Below are 17,646 nucleotides of genomic sequence, written 5' to 3' on the forward strand. Positions count from 1 at the left end.
TGGAATAGTCCATTAGTAGTTGGAGCTGACCCACAGAGGTCAAAGACTCAATCAGAACCAGGCAGAACATAGGCGAATCCAAGGCAAAAAGACACAGGCAAGTGACAATAATCAAGAACACAAAAAGACTGAAAGAACCAGACATACAAACTACAGGAACTCTTACACACATAGCAGATACTGGTTGACAGTGGTCAAGACATCTAGGTAGAAGGAAGCAGCAAACACTCACTGTTGCTATGACACAGTTCAGATACTACAGATAATGACAGGCAAAGCTCCAACACATGGCGCAGACAGTATCAAGCAGATTCAAGCAAAGAATGTGCAGGTCACCGAACTTAAGCAAAACACTCACCTAAAGAATTATTAGGAACACCATACTAATACCGTGTTGGACCCCCTTTTGCCTTCAGAACTGCCTTAATTCTATGTGGCATTGATTCAACAAGGTGCTGATAGCATTCTTTAGAAATGTTGGCCCATATTGATAGGATAGCATCTTGCAGTTGATGGAGATTTGAGGGATGCACATCCAGGGTACGAAGCTCCCGTTCCACCACATCCCATAGATGCTCTATTGGGTTGAGATCTGGTGACTGTGGGGACCATTTTAGTACAGTGAACTCATTGTCATGTTCAAGAAACCAATTTGAAATGATTCGAGCTTTGTGACATGGTGCATTATCCTGCTGGAAGTAGCCATCAGAGGATGGATACATGTTCTCATTCTGTTTACGCCAAATTCGGACTCTACCATTTGAATGTCTCAACAGAAATCGAGACTCATCAGACCAGGCAACATTTTTCCAGTCTTCAACAGTCCAATTTTGGTGAGCTTGTGCAAATTGTAGCCTCTTTTTCCTATTTGTAGTGGAGATGAGTGGTACCCGGTGGGGTCTTCTGCTGTTGTAGCCCATCCGCCTCAAGGTTGTGCGTGTTGTGGCTTCACAGATGCTTTGCTGCATACCTCGGTTGTAACGAGTGGTTATTTCAGTCAACATTGCTCTTCTATCAGCTTGAATCAGTCGTCCCATTCTCCTCTGACCTCTAGCATCCACAAGGCATTTTTGCCCACAGGACTGCCGCATACTGGATGTTTTTCCCTTTTCACACCATTCTTTGTAAACCCTAGAAATGGTTGTGCGTGAAAATCCCAGTAACTGAGCAGATTGTGAAATACTCAGACTGGCCCGTCTGGCACCAACAACCATGCCACGCTCAAAATTGCTTAAATCACATTAAAGCTGTGTGTGGGTAGTTGACAGTGAAGTGCCTTCCTCAAAGGTCATTGACTGATTTTGAAAAACTAATCCTATCACCACTATCTGTTGCTAGGAAAGTGTCAAAGCTCTACCCTGTGTTGGGAGGTGAGGGTGAATCTCTAAAGCCTGTGTACATCAGGGAGTGGGAGAAGCAGTTGGATAGGGTTCTAACAGATACTGAAGTAAAACAGATTCTAAGAGGTTCACATGGTTTTTCTCGATGCACCCGTTTACAGGAGAGTCACTTCAAACTCCTATCAAGGTGGTATAAAACCCCAGATTTTTTGTACAAAAGAGGCCTGACGTCCACAAGAGAATGCTGGAGGTGTGGAGGTGGTGTAGGGTCCCTGTCGCACATCTGGTGGAATTGCGCGCAGATCCAGTCCTATTGGAGGGATGTAGAAGCTCTGATCAGGAGACTTACAGCCCCTGATTTTAAGCTTACTTTGGAAATAGTGGCGCTTGCGCTCCCAACACCGCAATATTCCCCCTCAAAAAAGAACCTAATCTCACATATCATAGCAGCAGCTAAAGCATTAATTCCTCTACACTGGCTTGATACTAACCCCCCCTCAATACATGAAGTGTCAGCTAAGGTGATTCGAGGAAATGTCTAGCTGGATCGACAGGACACATGATACATTCGCAAAGATATGGAACCCTTGGAAATCTCTGACGTAGGTGGGCCCTAACTATACAAACACAACATTCTTAGGACCTAGACTGTGAAAATTATAGGCTTCCTCCCCCTTCCTCCCTCTACAAATCCCTCCCCACTCCCCCCCATTTTTCTTGCTTTACTATTAATCTTTTCTCCCCCCTTCCCCTATCTATTCTTTCTCTATCTCCAATCATTATTTGATGTTTTGTTTATGGCTAGCTAGAGAGCGCTATTAGCACTCTGTAGAAAGTTAGAAAAGAATATGCATGCTCTCCCCACCCTGTTTGATATTGTCTATAGCCATATTGATCTGTTAACATTTGTATACATGTATGCATTTTATGTAACTTTCATTGTCTGCTACTGTATGACGTGAGAAACTCAGTCACAACTGCATTCTTTTTCTGTCATACTAATGCATATTTGCTACTCAATTATATGAAAATTGAAAATAAAGAATTTACAAAATAAAAAATAATAAAAAAAATTGCTTAAATCACCTTTCTTTCCCATTCTGACATTCAGTTTGGAGTTCAGGAGATTGTCTTGACCAGGACCACACCCCTAAATGCATTGAAGCAACTGCCATGTGATTGGTTGACTAGATAATTGCATTAATGAGAAATAGAACAGGTGTTCCTAATAATTCTTTAGGTGAGTGTACAGTTGTGGCCAAAAGTTTTGAGAATTAGATAAATATTGGAAATTGGAAAAGTTGCTGCTTAAGTTTTTAGAATAGCAATTTGCATATACTCCAGAATGTTATGAAGAGTGATCAGATGAATTGCATAGTCCTTCTTTGCCATGAAAATTAACTTAATCCCAAAAAAACTTTCCACTGCATTTAATTGCTGTCATTAAAGGACCTGCTGAGATCATTTCAGTAATCGTCTTGTTAACTCAGGTGAGAATGTTGACGAGCACAAGGCTGGAGATCATTATGTCAGGCTGATTGGGTTAAAATGGCAGACTTGACATGCTAAAAGGAGGGTGATGCTTGAAATCATTGTTCTTCCATTGTTAACCATGGTGACCTGCAAAGAAACGCGTGCAGCCATCATTGCGTTGCATAAAAATGGCTTTACAGGCAAGGATATTGTGGCTACTAAGATTGCACCTCAATCAACAATTTATAGGATCATCAAGAACTTCAAGGAAAGAGGTTTAATTCTTGTTAAGAAGGCTTCAGGGCATCCAAGAAAGTCCAGCAAGCGCCAGGATTGTCTCCTAAAGAGGATTCAGCTGCGGGATCAGAGTGCCACCAGTGCAGAGCTTGCTCAGGAATGGCAGCAGGCAGGTGTGAGCGCATCTGCACGCACAGTGAGGCGAAGACTTTTGGAAGATGGCCTGGTGTCAAGAAGGGCAGCAAAGAAGCCACTTCTCTCCAAAAAAAAATCAGGGACAGGTTGATCTTCTGCAGAAAGTATGGTGAATGGACTGCTGAGGACTGGGGCAAAGTCATATTCTCCGATGAAGCCTCTTTCCGATTGTTTGGGGCATCTGGAAAAAGGCTTGTCCGGAGAAGAAAAGGTGAGCGCTACCATCACTCCTGTGTCATGCCAACAGTAAAGCATCCTGAGATCATTCATGTGTGGGGTTGCTTCTCATTCAAGGGAATGGGCTCACTCACAATTTTGCCCAAAAACACAGCCATGAATAAAGAATGGTACCAAAACACCGTCCAACAACAACTTCTTCCAACAACAGTTTGGTGAAGAACAATGCATTTTCCAGCACGATGGAGCACCGTGCCATAAGGCAAAAGTGATAACTAAGTGGCTCGGGGACCAAAACGTTGACATTTTGGGTCCATGGCCTGGAAACTCCCCAGATCTTAATCCCATTGAGAACTTGTGGTCAATCCTCAAGAGGCAGGTGGACAAACAAAAACCCACTAATTCTGACAAACTCCAAGAAGCGATTATGAAAGAATGGGTTGCTGTCAGTCAGGAATTGGCCCAGAAGTTGATTGAGAGCATGCCCAGTCGAATTACAGAGGTCCTGAAAAAGAAGGGCCAACACTGCAAATACTGACTCTACTGCATAAATGTCATGTAATTGTTGATAAAAGCCTTTGAAACGTATGACGTGCGTGTAATTATATTTCACTACATCACAGAAAAAACTGAAACAAAGATCTAAAAGCAGTTTAGCAGCAAACTTTGTGAAAACTAATATTTGTGTCATTCTCAAAACTTTTGGCCACGACTGTATATACCAGACTGACAGAAAACTCAGGGAAAATATATAGCAGACTTAACCCCTTCTACTCCAGGCCAGTTTTCATCCTTCTGCCCAGGTAATTTTTTTGCAAATCTGACATGAAAAAATCCCAAATTTTCACCTTTATTTATGAAAAAATCCCAAATTTACCCAAAATTTTGAAATATTCACAATTTTCAAAATTTCAATTGCTCTGCTTTTAAAACAGAAAGTGGTACCTCATAAAATATTTACTTAACATTCCCCATATGTCTACTTTATGTTGGCATCATTTTGTAAATGTCATTTTATTTTTTTAGGACGTTAGAAGGCTTAGAATTTTAGAAGCAATTTTTAAAAATGTTAAGAAAATTTCCAAAACCCACTTTTTAAGGACCTGTAGTCACTTTGTGGGTTATTCTGCGGTTTACAGAAACACCCCACATGTGGTAGTAAACTGATGTAAGGGCACACGGCAGGGCGCAGAAGAAAAAGAGCACCATATAGTTTTTGGAAGGCAGATTTTTCTGGACTGGTTTTTAGATGCCATGTCCCATTTGAAGCCCCCCAATGCACTCTTACAGTAGAAACTCCCAAAATGTGACCCCATTTTGGAAACTAGGGGATAAGTGCCATATTGGAACTATTTTGGGGTACATATAATTAATTGCTCTACATTACGTTTTTGTGAGTCAAGGTAACAAAAAAATGGCTGTTTTGGCACAGTTTTATTTTATAACATTCATCTGACAGGGTGGATCATGTGCTATTTTTATAGATCAGGTTGTTATGGATGCAATCATATCAAATATGTCTACTTTCTTTGTTTGATTGTTTGTTTCAGTTTTAGATAATAAAGCATTTTTGAAAAAAAATTATGTTTTTGTGTATTCATTTTCTGAACGCCTTATTGTTTTGTATTTTTATGCCAATCGCCTTGTGCAAGGGCTCATTTTTTGCAGGAAGAGTTGACGTTTTTATTGGTCCCAATTTTGGGAACATATGATTTTTTGATCATTCATTATTACACTTTATAGGGCTAGGCGACCAAAAAATTGGTTGTTTTGGCACCTTTTTTATTTATTTATTTTTACAGCATTCACCTGATAGGTTAAGTCATGTAGCATTTTTATAGAGCAGGTCGTTACAGTCATGGCAATACCTAATATGTATACTTTTTCAAATTTATTTAAGTTTTACACAATAATAGCATTTTTCAAACCAAAAAAATGTTTTAGTGTCTCCATAGTCTGAGAGCCATAGCTTTTTTATTTTTTGATGTTAGGTGACAAAAAGTGGCTTTTTTTATTATTATTTTTTTTTTTTACTGTGTTCACCTAAGGGGTTAGGTCATGTGATATTTTTATAGAGCAGGTTGTTATGGTTGCAGCAATACATATTATGTAAACTTTTTTTTTTATTTCACTTTAACACAATAATAGATGTTTTTAGTGTCTCAATTTTTTTTGTCCATGTTTTTAGTGTCAGTGCTGATCGCGGGCATAGAAGGGGTTAATCCGCCGGCAACTGCTTTTACAGTGATGATGGCGGATACAGCAGGGGCCTGGAAGATCCTGATAGCCCGCCCGATCACCATGACGTAATAGTACGTCAAAATACGGCAAGTCACTTGTCCCCATGACGTACTATTATGTCATATGTTGGGAAGGGGTTAATGGACTTAATCGACGAGCAGATGCACACACACTCAGCCAGAAAATAATTAACCCCCGCAATACAGAACCGAGGAGAAATACAAGCACATAGACATAAATTCACACCACAAGTACCGAGGACAGGATGCACAGAACAAGGGCAAAATGAACACCCATAGGACACAATGGCACAATTCAACCCACAAGAAGCCGAAGCCTGCACACACAATACAATGGCAACAAGTGAAACACCAATGTAACAAGAACTTTGGGTCCTTCACAGTTTCTCTTGCATAACATGACTGCCATTGTGGCTGGTGGCATCAAAGATCAAAGGGCCACCAATCTTAGTGATATTCTAGCAATAGCCATAAAATTGCAACATGGGAATGCTCCTTCAATGATCAAAAACACCAACTGTTAAAAGGGATATAATATTTCAAGATTGGAATACAGAGCTACTGAGGCAAATTCACTGAAACAAGGAATCAGAGATCCTATCCGTTATATATCCATACATGAACATTCATAACAATTCATAATATCACTCACCCCAAAATTGGTAGCACCAAATCGGTCTGATGCTGAAACATTTGTTGTAGCTGTTGTGTGAGCATAAAATGCATTGATATTCGCCAATAAGGTACTCATGACAGCTGGTACACCTGGGCACATGTATTTGGAAGACAGACAGGAAAAATGCCTATAAAAACATAAAACATATCACCATGTGTTAAAAACAAAATTACATAATCTAAAATGATTAAATTGCAGAATTATGCAGCAAATTGCATTGAAGGGGCACTCTAGCCAATGTATACACTATAATTTATACTTATGGAGTCTTTCATGAATAGTGTGGTCATTCACTGCTGCCAGTGACGACACTACATCCCCATGGTGCTATGGAGACCAGCGTAGCCACTAATTATTCTTAAAGGGGTTTACAGGAGTGCAATATTGATGGCCTATCCTCAAGACAAGAGGTTGTGGTGCTCAGGTGAGTTCTGCAGCCTACCTTGCAGTTTACCAAGCACAGTGTTGCACAATGTATAGTACTTGCTATTGCAGCCCAGGTCCATTCACTTGAATGGGACTGAGCTCCACATACGCCATGTAAACGGGATGTCACTGGTCTAGGAACAGACCACAGTCCTCATCGGAATACCACATCCTTTTCAAACAGCTGATCAGCAGGAGTCCTGGGAGTCAGACCAGATATTGATGACCTATCCTCTGGATAGGGCATCAGTATTGTACTCCTTAAAAAATCCCTTTAAATGTAAGTGATACATACCAATGACATAACATTTTCAGCTTGTAATTTCTCCCTAGAAATTCCCAGCAACTCACAGGGATATATAAGGTAAGCATAAGGGATTTTTAGATTTTTTTTTTCAAGGATCTATTTGTGTGAGGGAGCTAACCATGATTCATTATGTCATTAAGGGCTCATGCACACGACCGCATGTATTTTGCAGTCTGCAAAAACGGATCCGCAAAAAATATGGGTGACATCCGTGTGCATCCGTATTTTGTGGAACGGAACAGTCAGCCCCTAATAGAACAGTACTATCCTTGTCCGTGATGCGGACGATAATAGAACATGTTCTTTTTTTTTTTTGCAGAATGGAAATACGGACATACAGAACTGGATTGCACACGGAGTAACTTCCGCTTTTTTTTTGTTCTGCATACGATCCGCAATAAAAACCGGAACAGACGCGGAAAGAAAATATGTTTGTGTGCATGAGCCCTAAGTCAGAATAGCTCCTAAAAGTTGCATGACTGAAAAAGAAACTGAAACTTTTCTAAAGTAATGCATTAGTGGTGTCACTGGACATGGATTAACTTTAGATTTTGAAATGCAGATGACAAGAAGAATAGCATAAACTTATAGCCATGCAGTACATTTACAAGCAAAAATGAATCGCATTTTCAGCCTAAAATAAAACATAGTTTGATTCTCCTAAGTTTTGTCTTTTTTAAAGAGATATTTTTTGTTTTTATCAACTATATCAGCTTTGTGCAGTGATCTGTGAAATATATAACCTGCTGAGTCACTTGAGATGGGATATAGAAAATACACTGGTCTATTCTTGACTAAGATCCTTCAGATGTAAGTGGCATTTTTTGTGAGCTTTTGTAAATCTCAGCTTGTCTAGGAAGAATATGAAAAAGTTGACAAAGTGAGAAGAATTTTTATTTTTGTGCATCTTCCACAGCCTTTAATATTATGAATGTGCTCCTATCCTCTCGAGAAAAAATATGAAGCATGAAATATGGGGGTCCAGTAATCCATGAAACTGCTGTGTTATTTCTTATGTGCTTACCTGAATCTTCCTGCTCTTGGGGATAAATTGGTTGCAGAAAATAAGTAAATCCTCAATGTCTGCTTAAAATACCCTGGTGATGATTTATGTCTCTTATTGTGGAAGAATTGTGTCCAGATTGCTGATAGATTGCCTGATACTGCTTCATACATACACAATAAACAATGTGTTATATCTAGTGTCCATACCAAACTTTACTATTTTTGGTACCCGAATCCGAACTTTGCCGGAAAAGTTTGGGTTCGAGTTCGTTGTTCGGGCATTTAATAAAACTTGTTGAAAGGCTGCAGGGCAGCCAATCAACAAGCTTTTAAGCTGTGTGCCCTTAGAAGCCATCACAGCCATGCCTACTAATGGCATGGCTGTGATTGGCCGGTGCATCATGTGACCCAGACTCTATATAAGCTGGATCACGTGTAGCACCACCCATCAGCTCTCAATAGTGAAGAGACAGAAAGCAGGCAGCTGAAGTGAGGGACAGTGTTAGCGTGATTTTTTGTGGGTGCAATACACCATCTTTGCACCCCTGACACAGAAAGCTAATAGTTAATCCGTCTGTTAGTTATGTGCACGTGAAGTACACCTGCACTGCATACGTGACAGGGAAATTGATATAGGTAATCCATCAGTTAGTTAGGTGCATGTCATATTCCCATTTATTGCGTGAAGTTCACCTGCACTGCATACATGACAGGGAAAATAATATAGTTAATCTGTCTGTTAGTTCAGTGGGTGACCTCAAACAATGAGGAGAGCATCAAATAAGGGACGTGGCCCTGATCGTGGTGCTGCTGGGGTTGGTAGAGCTCCTGTTGCAGGGAGAGGACGTAGTCAATCTGTGCCAGCTACACGCCCAAATGAAGCACCTTCCTCAGGTGCATGTAGGTGACAGAACGTTCAGCGTTATTTTGTAGTCTCGAATACCGCTGTACGAATGGTGAGGCCAGAACAAGTAGAGGCGGTAGTAGATTGGGTGGCTGACAGTGCCTCCAGCTTCTTCATATTGTCTCGGATACGATCGAAAGATACGCGAGTACAAGCGCACGCTGGTAGATGCTCTGCTGGTGGCATTCCCACCTGACACCAGGGGCTCAGTGGAAGCACAAGACAAAGGCAGAGGAGGAGGAAGAAGTCACCAACGTAGCTGGGGCACCGCCAGCACCTCAGAAGGCAGGGTTAGCATGGCCGAAATGTGGAAAAGCTTTGTCAGCACGCCACAACAACCAGCACCACCAGCTGATATGGAACGTCTTAGCAGGAGGCAGCATTTCAGCAACATGGTGGAACAGTACGTGTGCACACGCCTACACGTACTGACTGATTGGTCTTCCCCATTCAACTTCTGGGTCTCCAAATTGGGCACATGGCCTGAGCTTGCCCTTTACGCCTTGGAGGTGCTGGCTTGCCCTGCGGCCAATGTATTGTTCGAACGTGTGTTCAGCGCGGCAGGGGGGGTGATCACAGACAAGTGCAGCCGTCTGTCCACAGCCAATGTGGACAAGCTCACATTCATTAAAATGAACTAGGCAAGGATCCCACAGGACTTGTCCGTACCTTGTGAGAATTGTTATACTCCAGCTCACTTTCTTGTTGTTTTCTTTTTAATATTTCACAATGTTTTGGGGTCTTCCCAAATTTAAAAAAAATAAGAAAATAAAAAAATAAAAACTACAAAAATAGTTTTGGCTACCTCCTCCTCCTCCACCGCTTCCACTACCTCCTCAACCTCCTACTCCACTTTGGCCTCAGCTTCCTAGTTCAAGATAATTATTTTTTACATTTTTTTTTTTATTCTATGTTATTTTAGTTCATTTCCCTATCCACATTTGTTTGCAGGGCAATTGTCCTGCTCTTACCCCTATTTTGCCTCCATTTGCAGCCCTCTAGCCCTTTCTATGACTTTTTTAGAGCCATTTTAGTGCCCCAAAGTTCGGATCCCCATTGACTTCAATGGGGTTTGGGGTCAAGTTCGGGTCCCGAACCCGGCGAACCCGAACTTCCAGGTGTTCGCTCAACCTTAGTTATATCAAATAGAACCCTTGCAGACTATGTAAATGCCATGACTCTACTATGATGATTTATCATCTTTAGTTGCCTTACAAAGCTCAGCCACATATGTGTACAAACCAATAAATATATGAAGATATGCAGAGTAGTTTTGTCTATGAAAATAGAAACATAGAAACATAGAAACATAGAATGTGTCGGCAGATAAGAACCATTTGGCCCATCTAGTCTGCCCAATATATCTGAATCCTATGAATAGTCCCTGGCCCTATCTTATATGAAGGATAGCCTTATGCCTATCCCATGCATGCTTAAACCCCTTCACTGTATTTGCAGCTACCACTTCTGCAGGAAGGCTATTCCATGCATTCACTACTCTCTCAGTAAAGTAATACTTCCTTATATTACTTTTAAACCTTTGCCCCTCTAATTTAAAACTGTGTCCTCTTGTGGTAGTTTTTCTTCTTTTAAATATGCTCTCCTCCTTTACCGAGTTGATTCCCTTTATGTATTTAAAAGTTTCTATCATATCCCCTCTGTCTCTTCTTTCTTCCAAGCTATACATATTAAGGTCCTTTAACCTTTCCTAGTAAGTTTTATCCTGCAAATAAGGGGTTCAGCTGCTGAAAGCTGTATGCATGCAATAGATCGCCTGGAAAAATGCCTCCATCTTGTATCAGTCACATCAAATTTACCCCAGTGTTTATTGACCAGAGACAGTAAATGTGTGGGTGGAATAAGCATTACTTAATTCAGACATGCTCATTGTTCTTTCCACACCATGTTAAGCTCCTAGTATCATAGTGGGGTTCCTTGAGCCCATCAGAAAAATGTATTCTCAGGGCCCAACCCCTCTATCATCAGTAGACTAGTAGTCTGCTTGAAAAGCAGCTCAAAATCTTAGTTTTTTTCTCCTGGATCTTTAGAGCTCACTATGGTATGAGAGCCTGGGCCCACCACAGGATCCGCTGGTACTCTGGTAGGCCAGTTCTACCATGCAAGCATCTTTCAAGGGCCATTCCTAACATTTAAAGTGAAGCTTACTGCCAGTGAGCTTCTGAATGGCCTCCAAGGACCCCAGCTTGGGAAAAAGTGTCCCACACTGTATGTTTGTACATATTGTATGCTAAAGGCTCAGGGACACTGGTATTAAAAACACTTCTCATTCAAACAGTAGAATAGGTACATGACCCAAATTCTCCAGTGATGACTTATTACTGGCTATGATATATTGAAGTTAGACTCTTACCTCTACATTGTCTATTTTGTATGTTTAAAAATGAGGGTTACTCATATGTATACTATTTATTTCCTTTACACTTAGAGGCTATATAAACTGAAATTGAGTCTTTAAAGGGATTCTCTGGAATTTTCATATTGATGGCCTATCCTCAGGATACGTCATCAATATGAGATGGGCTGGGTGTCAGACCAGCTGTTAGATGAAGCTTCAGAGTTCACCAGAACTCTGCTAACCTACTCACAGCTTACTAAGCACAGCATCGTCCATTTGATTGGGACTAAGCTGTTTCTAGACCATGTGATCGATGTACGGTGACATCACTGGCCTAGGAGGAGGTCTAAGCCCGCAAGGAGCACCACAGCCTCTTCATACAGCTGATCATGGGGGTGCTGAGAGTTGGACTGCTACTGATCTGATATTGATGACCTATCTTGAAGATAGTCCCTCAATATCAAATTCCTGGAGAACCCCTTTAAGCATTCCAGATAAAAGTTATTTCTGAGAAATCAAAATGCTTAACTTCTTTGCGTGCAAATACCTAGTGACAAAAACTGTATGAATTCAGTCTGCTTGGAACACTTGGTTCACAGTGTTCAAAGTGTCAAGAGCTCCCTATTGTGGGAGCAATTGTAAGTTAAGCCATATTTTCATCTGTTGGAAAATACTGAATTTTTAGCTTAGATTCATTTTAAAGAGAATTATTCTTATGGTCCATATGAAGGAATGTAAGATATTGATTACAGTAGGCCAATGTTACTAATAATAGTTCAAGCTAAAATCAGAAGAAAACATAATACAAATAGTAATGTATTACTCATTTATATTCCTTTCAATGCCATTCTAAAATATATTTACTATTGTCTACCAAGACACTACAAGCAGCTTCATAAATAAAAACTTCTTGACAATCTTGAGGAAGACCTTGAATATCTAGAATTATGTCTACTGGAACTGAACATTTGTAATAAAAAAGCAACAACTATTTACTGAAAGTCTTTTCTTCCTCCCTCTCCCTTTTTCTTTCCTTTATCTTTCCTCAATGTTTCCACTTTTTTTTAGCAGCTCTTTGTTTGCTTTTACCTTGTTTTTATACTTACGTCATAGCCTGATAAATAGACTCTATTCCATAGCGCATTGCAAATTCATCCACTATTTCTTGCGCGCTATCATCAAAGTAAACCTTCCAGGCTTCATCTCCTTTAACTTCAGGGATCTTAACAATGCCATTATTCTGAACTTCTGTCAAGTAGTGGAACAAGTTCTGTGGGTAAAAAAAATGTTTTATAACATCAGGGACACCTAGACTCTAGGTAGTGCCAGCTCAATACATAGGTGTTTTTGAAACTGAAAATTCAGTCATTAAATTCTCTGATTCATATGAAAGTGAGATGTGTGTGCTACCTGAGCAATAACACAATTTACAGCATCAAGAAAAGGCAACAGGTGGTAAGATATATATGATATTTTCTACGCCAGACACATACTTCTGAAGCAAATTGCAAGCTCACAGGTTCAGAGATAAAACATAGCTAGCCAGCCTGCTGGCATAAGATAACCTTACTTCAGTAATCCGAGATAAAGCATTTCCTCATAAGGGGAGGAAAACAAAAGAAAGAAGAAAACAACTGCAAGATGAGATATGGGACCACTACCATATTACAGCACATCTTGGTTTTCCTGCAAGTACCACCTATTAATATAAAATACATGACACTCCGGATTTGTTTAGAAAGAAAATCAATAGATATTTGGTTATTCTGCACATGGCGACTGTTCATCAGCTCCTATGCACGCAACAAGACATCATAAAGGGGAATGAAGTGATTCATGGATTTGGAATTCACAATTCCTGCATCATTGTGCCCATTTTAAGAGTCACTATTTTACCTTAAGGCATCAAAGTTGATTAACCACTTTCCAAATGCAATATTTGTTCCATGTAACGCTGAATTTTTTATAAAAATTGTATCCTTTCCTAGAAGCATCACATTTAGAAGAGAATATATCCCTAATACAACAGACAGCAGCAAATTGAGTGCCTATAGCTCCGTAGCACAGAGCCACAGGGATTCTGTGTACCGCCATACAGTCTTCTGCACACAGTGGTGTCATACAACAAGAGACCTGAAACTGAGGATTTTATAACTTCATTGGTGGTAGATAAAGAGCATATCCTCACATGATGGAAAAAGTCCAGCTAGATTTTGCACCAGATCTTCAAGCAAGATGGAGGCGGCCAGCCCATCACGAGCAAATGGATCAGGTAAGTATGATATATATATTTTTTTAATTTTACACTGTTATTTAGATCAGATGCGGCGATCATGTATGAACGCAGCACCTGAGGGGTACAATTGCACTGCTCCCAGTCATTGAACTCACTACTTACAAAAAAATGTGCTTTGTGATGAAGTAGTTAGTCACAAAACCAATTTTTTTGTAAAATTCTGCAAAGCAGCCAAATCGAATTTTGCAATAATTCACTCATCTCTAGTTATTCCATGATTAATGTAAAATTCATATAGGACGTGACAGTCTCCTTTTAACAAAGATAGAATTAGCCCTGTACCTCATATGGATTCAGAGCGCTCCCCATTAATTGCTCCAATTGGTCTGCTAGATTTAGTTCAAGCAGGCAGCTCAGGGGGCGCGTCCTTTCTGCCACAGATCAGGGGACATATTTTTACTGTAGCTCTTTCCCTTTCAAACCTCAGCTAGGTGGTCAGAAAAATAAAGAAAAAAACAAACAGCAGGTGGCGCTATACAGATACATTTTATTGGATAACTCAGTGGCTATGCTAAATTTTTAATTACATGCAATTACAAATGTATTCAGGTCCAGGTGCTGGTTTGAAAACTGCAGAACATTTTTCATGGGACAACCCCTTTAACTTGGCTTCATTACAACAGAGGTGTATGAAGAGCTGCTGAAAACATTTTATTGTGACACAGTGGGGCGAAGTGTGTTTCATGGTGTGCGCCCTCTTACTAGTCGTGACTTTTTATGATTACCACTTGATCTTGGTGGGACAAACCGGTTTCTTATTATTGAAATCTATGTACACCAATGCTTGTTTGCTCTACAGACCAACACATTTACCAATAGGTACACCATAAAACTGGTGAAACTGGTCCACATTACAACATAAATATATGCCAGCAACCTGGTGACATAGATTTCATTTTCAAGCACATGGAACTGCCAAAGATGTGCCAGATTTATAACCTCTTAAAAAGAATCTCCAGTCTTAATACATCCCCTCAATGTGTTATCTCTATGTAGTAAAACATTGCTTAGTAATCAGCTGTAATCTGTGGAGGAACCAAGCAGCAAGTATGCAATTTCCCTACAGTGCCAGCACAGAAGAAATGAAGCATTACACTGTTCTTATAGTAAATAATGGACTGAAGGACAGGAACTAGATGAAGGTCGGGAACAGCTAAAACTCAGAATCTTTTTCTTTGGTATATTTGGTTTCCAAACCAGGCAACCCCTTTAAAGTCTCTACATAAGATCTTAAAGGAGTGTTCCAGGATTTTTAACTAGCCCCGAGATGCCTAATGAAAAAATCATACTCACTTGCTCTGATTTGGGACCCTGGCTCTGTTTGGTGATATTCTGGTCGCTGGATTGTCTACTTCTAAGCGAGGTACAAACCAGGTCACATATACTGCCTCTGTTAGCCCCTTCACACATTTGGACGTAACTGTACGTCCAAATCGCAAGTAATTAACTGCATTTGGACGTAAAGTCACGTCCATATTGCTTACCGGGGCTGTACCACTATAAAGTGTCACAGCCCCGGAGTCTCCGAGCAGAGACAACGGGGAAGCCAATCGGAGCGCTTTAGTGTTAAAATGCCAGTTTCAGGCTGTGATCTCAACAATGACGGAATTGCTGTTTTTGTCACCTCACCTCCACAAAAAATAAATAACAAGTGATCAAAAAGTCATATGTACAGCCCGTCCAGAAAAAAGCCCCCATAGAGCTACTGTACATTGGTGAAAAAATAAAAATGGCATTGATGTAAGTATACGGTGATGCAAAATATAATTAATTTTAAACACAAAAATTATTTTATGCTAAAAAAAGTTGTAAAACCATAAAAAAACTATATACATTTTGTATCACCATAACTGTATCAACCCACAGAAAAAAATTATCATATCATATTTACCGCAAGAGGAACCCCATAAAAACCCCTGTAAAAAATAAAAATAAAAATTGACACATTGACATTGCCATTTTTACCCAATTCACCTCCACAAAATTTTTAATACAAAGTGATCAAAAAGTAATATGTACCCCAGAATAATACCAATAAAAACTACAGCCCGTCCTGCAAAAAACAAGCCCCCACACTGCTACATTGGTGAAAAAATAAAAATGTTATGGCCCCTAAAATCAAATTTAACAAATTATATGTTAGAAAATCCCGATGCTGCTCCTTCCCTTCTGAATGCCGCCGTGTCCCCAAACAGCAGTTTACAACCACATATATGGTGTTGCCATGTTCAGGAAAAAATGCAAAACAAATTGTGGGGTGTATTTTCTCCTGTTAGCCCTTGTGAAAATAAAAAAATGTAAAGCTAAAGCAACATTATATTGGAAATAAAAGTACATTTTTCATTTTCACAGCCATTCACTTCTAAATTCTATGAAACGCTTGTTCACTTCACCACTAGATTTATTCCTTGAGGGGTGTAGTTTCCAAAATTAGGTCAATTTTGGTGGTTTTCTTTCTAGGGGTACCTCAGGGTCTCTTCAAATCTGACATGGCACCTGAAATCCATTCCAGCAAAGTCTGCCCTCCGTTAACAATATGGCGCTTCTTCCCTTCTGTGTCCTGTCATGTGCCCATACAGCAGGTTACAACCACATATGGGGTGTTTCTGTAACTGCAGAATCAGGGTAATAAATATTGAGGTTTGTTTGGATGTTAACCCTTACTGTGTAATGGGAAAAATTTATCAAAATAGAAAATCTGCGCAAAACAGTTAAATTTTAAAATGTCCCCTTCATTTTGCTTTAATTCTTGTGGAACACCTAAAGGGTTAACAAAGTTTGTAAAATCAGTTTTGAATAACTTGAGAGGTGTAGTTTCTAAAATGGGGTCATTTATCGGGGCTTTCTAGAAATTAGGTCCTACAAAGCGACTCAATAACTGAACTGGTCCTTAAAAAAGTGGGTTTTGGCAATTTTATAAAAAATTTTAACATTTGCTTCTAAACTTCTAAGCCTTCTAACTTCCTAAAAAAAAGAAAATGACATTTAAAAAATGAATCAAACATAAAGTATACATACGGGGAATGTAAAGTAATAACTATTTTATGAAGTATCACTATCTGTCTTAGGGCTCATTCACACGACTGTGGTTTGGCTCCGCATTCACTTCAATGGGGCCGCAAAAGATGCAGACAGCACTCCGTGTGCTGTCCGCATCTGTTGCTCTGTTCAGTGGCCCCACAAAAATTATGAGTCTGGTCCTATTCTTGTCCGTTTTGCGGACAAGAATAGGTATTTCTATAAAGGGCCGTCCATTCCGCAAATTGCGGAAAGCACACGGGCAGCATCTGTGTTTTGCAGATCCGCAATTTGCGGACTGCAAAATACGGCAAGTTCGTGTGAACAAGCCCTTTAAAGAGAGAGATTCTAATTTTGAAAATAGCGAATTTTTTTTTTATGCATAAAGGTAAAACGTATCAACTCAAATTCACCACTAATATGAAGTACGGTATGATGTGTCACAAGAAAACATCTCGAATGGCTTGGATAAGTAAGAGCGTCCAAAGTGATTACCATATAACACAGCAAGGCGAGTAGAGGGGGGGCTATGTCTGGGGTTGACAGAGGTGAGTGTGATTTTTTTATACAGTGTATACTACATGTTACGGGCTACCTAGAAATGGCCATAATCCTGGAAAACCACATAAAGCTACAGATTGGCAGAAAAGCATGACTTCTGAATATAGTAGCTCTATGTCAACAATACTTCAAATGTGTTCCTATTTCCATTAATATTACCATTTTATTCAGTTTTATGGTGATTTTAACCTTACCTCATGTAAGCAAGTGTACTGTATGTGGTAAGGCGGCACGTTTTCTTCTCCCTTGATTTCAACATGAATTTTCAGCCTTATGGCACCAGAGACAGCGGATTTATCTGTCCGTTTTTCTGAGAAAGAGGAAAAGACAAGTCAGCAATGACCAATTTTGTCTACCTGGAGTATAACTATTTCCATTGTCTCAATAATCGAGAGCTGAAAACAGATGTCTATT

General features: G+C 39.8%; 1 protein-coding gene across 3 annotated transcripts in view; it reads right to left on the bottom strand.

Annotated features, from left to right (window-relative positions):
- Positions 1-17,646, bottom strand: part of UNC13C (unc-13 homolog C) — a 793,844-nt gene that overhangs the window by 387,786 nt on the left and 388,412 nt on the right. For all 3 annotated transcript variants that reach the window (XM_040413932.1, XM_040413931.1, XM_040413930.1), the window contains 3 exons: positions 17,427-17,542; positions 12,464-12,627; positions 6,336-6,486 (listed from right to left, as the gene is read on the bottom strand). In XM_040413932.1, coding sequence (XP_040269866.1) covers positions 6,336-6,486; positions 12,464-12,627; positions 17,427-17,542 — 431 coding nt within the window. The remainder of the gene's footprint in view (positions 1-6,335; positions 6,487-12,463; positions 12,628-17,426; positions 17,543-17,646) is intronic.

Source organism: Bufo bufo, chromosome 1 (assembly GCF_905171765.1).
Source record: "Bufo bufo chromosome 1, aBufBuf1.1, whole genome shotgun sequence".
NCBI lineage: Eukaryota > Metazoa > Chordata > Amphibia > Anura > Bufonidae > Bufo > Bufo bufo.